General features: G+C 44.8%; 1 protein-coding gene across 1 annotated transcript; it reads left to right on the forward strand.

Annotated features, from left to right (window-relative positions):
- The first annotated feature begins 304 nt into the window (after positions 1-304).
- her6 (hairy-related 6) lies at positions 305-2,113 on the forward strand. Its single transcript, XM_034147996.1, has 4 exons — positions 305-658; positions 834-929; positions 1,040-1,127; positions 1,264-2,113. The coding sequence occupies exons 1-4, from the start codon at positions 551-553 to the stop codon at positions 1,806-1,808; spliced, it is 837 nt and encodes a 278-aa protein (XP_034003887.1). The 5' UTR covers positions 305-550; the 3' UTR covers positions 1,809-2,113.
- Positions 2,114-2,898: the final 785 nt, after the last annotated feature.

Below are 2,898 nucleotides of genomic sequence, written 5' to 3' on the forward strand. Positions count from 1 at the left end.
CCTTTTAATATATTCCTGCTCTTATCGCTTATCTGGGAGATAAAAGGGCCCCGTGCCCGCTCCTGGTGGCGGTGCCCAGTCAGCGGCTCCACTGTTAATATGTAAACGGTACGATGATTGAAGACTGAAGTTTCCCCGGCTGTGCCCTGAACCCGGGCCTCGCGCCATTGGCCGCCAGCTCCAGCGGCCAAACAACCAATGGGAGGGCGCCGACCACGAGCCGTCCTCCCTTGGGCCGCGTGTCCCTCGCCCTGATTGGTGGAAAGTTACTGTGGGAAAGAAAGTTTGGGAAGTTTCACACGAGCCGTTCGCGTGCAGTGCGAGATATAAATACAAGCCACACGCGGAGAGCCCAACAGACAGACTCTGCATCCGCTCGTGATAGTTGGTGGCTGCGCATCGCTCGCACGGATTTAACTTGATACATATCTCAGGATTTTTTGCGGGAGAGGCGACTTTTGAATATTGCAAGCTGAGCATATTCATCGCTTATTCCTACACCAGTGGATCGTAATTTGCTGTGGTTTTGTGGGATATTTCCGATAAGAAAATGCCTGCCGATATGATTGAAAAAAACTCATCCTCTCCGGTCGCAGCAACCCCGGCCAGCATGAATACAACTCCCGATAAACCCAAGACAGCCTCCGAACACAGAAAGGTTGGTACAGAGCTTTATTCAAAAGCATTTCTCCTTCTGTTTCATGAAACAAAAAGCGTGAAACATTTCATTTTAGACACCATTTCGGTCCTCATCCAAAGTGAGGATTTCACTTTTACGCACGAATCCAGAACAAGACAACTAATCTATAATGTCATTTATTTTGTATCTTTAGTCATCCAAGCCAATTATGGAAAAGAGGAGAAGAGCCAGAATCAACGAGAGCTTGGGGCAGCTGAAAACTCTCATCCTGGATGCGCTCAAAAAAGATGTAAGTACTCTCTTAGCGTCCTGGTTATTATTAGATTTCAAAACTGCCACTGACAAACGGTGAGAAAGTGAGAGCGTAATCCTAACCATGTGTGTTTTCCATCCCCTCAGAGCTCCAGACACTCTAAACTGGAGAAGGCGGACATCCTGGAGATGACTGTGAAGCATCTCCGGAACCTCCAGAGAGCTCAGATGACCGGTAAGTCGTATTTCCCGGACTAATCGGTCTCATTCTGGGCCAGACAACAATCTTGCTTCAAAACATCAGTCAACATTTTGCAGAAAAAACAACGTGTGCGTATCTTTACTTAAATATATCCGTGTTTTCTCTGCAGCTGCCCTCAACACCGACCCCACTGTTTTGGGAAAATATCGTGCCGGTTTCAGCGAGTGCACGAATGAAGTCACTCGGTTCCTGTCCACCTGCGAAGGTGTCAACACCGAGGTCAGGACGCGGCTCCTCGGTCACTTAGGCAGCTGCATGGGCCAGATCAACGCGATGAACTACCCCAGCCAGCATCAGCAGCACCAACACCAACTCCCCCCCACGGGCGGACCAACCCACCCCTCCTTTGGCCAGTCCATGGTGCAGATCCCCAACTCTCCCCAGCAAATCCTGCCCATGAACACGGTGTCCTGTAAAGGAGGCTCCTCGCCGGGCAATTTATCACCAGACGCCACCAAAGTGTACGGCGGTTTCCAGATCGTGCCTGCCAACGATGGACAGTTTGCATTCCTCATACCTAATGCGGCTTTTGCGCCAAACGGCCCTGTCATCCCCGTGTACGCAAACAACGTCGGCACGCCGGTCCCCGTCCCAGCTGCGGTGTCCCCCGGAGTCCCGTCGGGCAACACGGATTCAGTGTGGCGACCCTGGTGAAAAGTGGAAAGGACAAAAAAGACTCTAAAATGACACTTAATAGTTCTCTCTTTGTTGAATGTTAGAAAGTTGTTTTGAATTTTTTTTCTCGTTAAATGGAAAGAGTATGCACTATATTTGTACAGCTAACAAGGGAGTAAAGTTCATATTGAAATGAGAATTGTATTGTGGAAGTCCGTTCACTGCATTTTTTATATATATATTTGAGTTGTCTTTTTTTACTGTGTGATGCCAAAGATGTTCAATGCTCTTATAATGTTCTTCGTTTTGGAAGACAAATAAATTTGTAAAGATATGAAAAACAAGTGCTTGAGTTGTTTGTTGGGAAAACTAAACCTGATCTCCTTACCAATGCGTAGAGCTAAAGATTTCAAATGTTCCGCCTGCTAATGCAGTATGTTACTATAGTTTTGGTACTTAAACTTTTGCATAGTTAACTTGTCTGTGTGTAAAAGCAAAAATGAGTAAAATAATACATCCAAACTTTTAATTTAGTTATCCTTCTTTTATGTAAAATAGCCTTTGAGTAGGCTATAACACAGGAAATCAACAAGTGTAATTAAATTAATCTTTTAACACAAATAATCAGAAATAGGCAGAATTTAAGGTCAGCTTTATTATAAGGCTGCATTGTGCAAATATAAGAAAGGAATAACAGGCAGTTGTGAAAGACTGCCTTGCAGTAATGTTTACAGATCAATATCTGCCAAAAAAGTGTGTATCTGTTATTTATGCAGAGGTGTGCATATTTCTAAAGTGAGCAAAAACACTGATCAAGCTCACTATAAGTCTCACTCAACCAGACAGTCAGTAAATTGCTGGCTAATTGTAATTATATTATCTAAATAAGTTAGTCAGACAGGATACTGTGGCGCTGTCATTTACCAGTCAAAGGAGTTAGACCATGTTGTGCTGTTTCTCACAGTGATAATGCAGCAGTTTCACCTCCTTGTGGAAAAGTTGGAGTCTTGCAGAGGTCACTTACGCCATCTAGCAGCGAAGAGGTGCATTGCAGTATGATTGGTGTTGGTTAGCTCAATGAGTGGAGCATGAATGGCTGTTGTGGATGATTTAAGAAAAAGATCACAGA

The sequence above is a fragment of the Trematomus bernacchii genome, unplaced genomic scaffold (assembly GCF_902827165.1).
Source record: "Trematomus bernacchii unplaced genomic scaffold, fTreBer1.1, whole genome shotgun sequence".
NCBI classification, from domain to species: domain Eukaryota; kingdom Metazoa; phylum Chordata; class Actinopteri; order Perciformes; family Nototheniidae; genus Trematomus; species Trematomus bernacchii.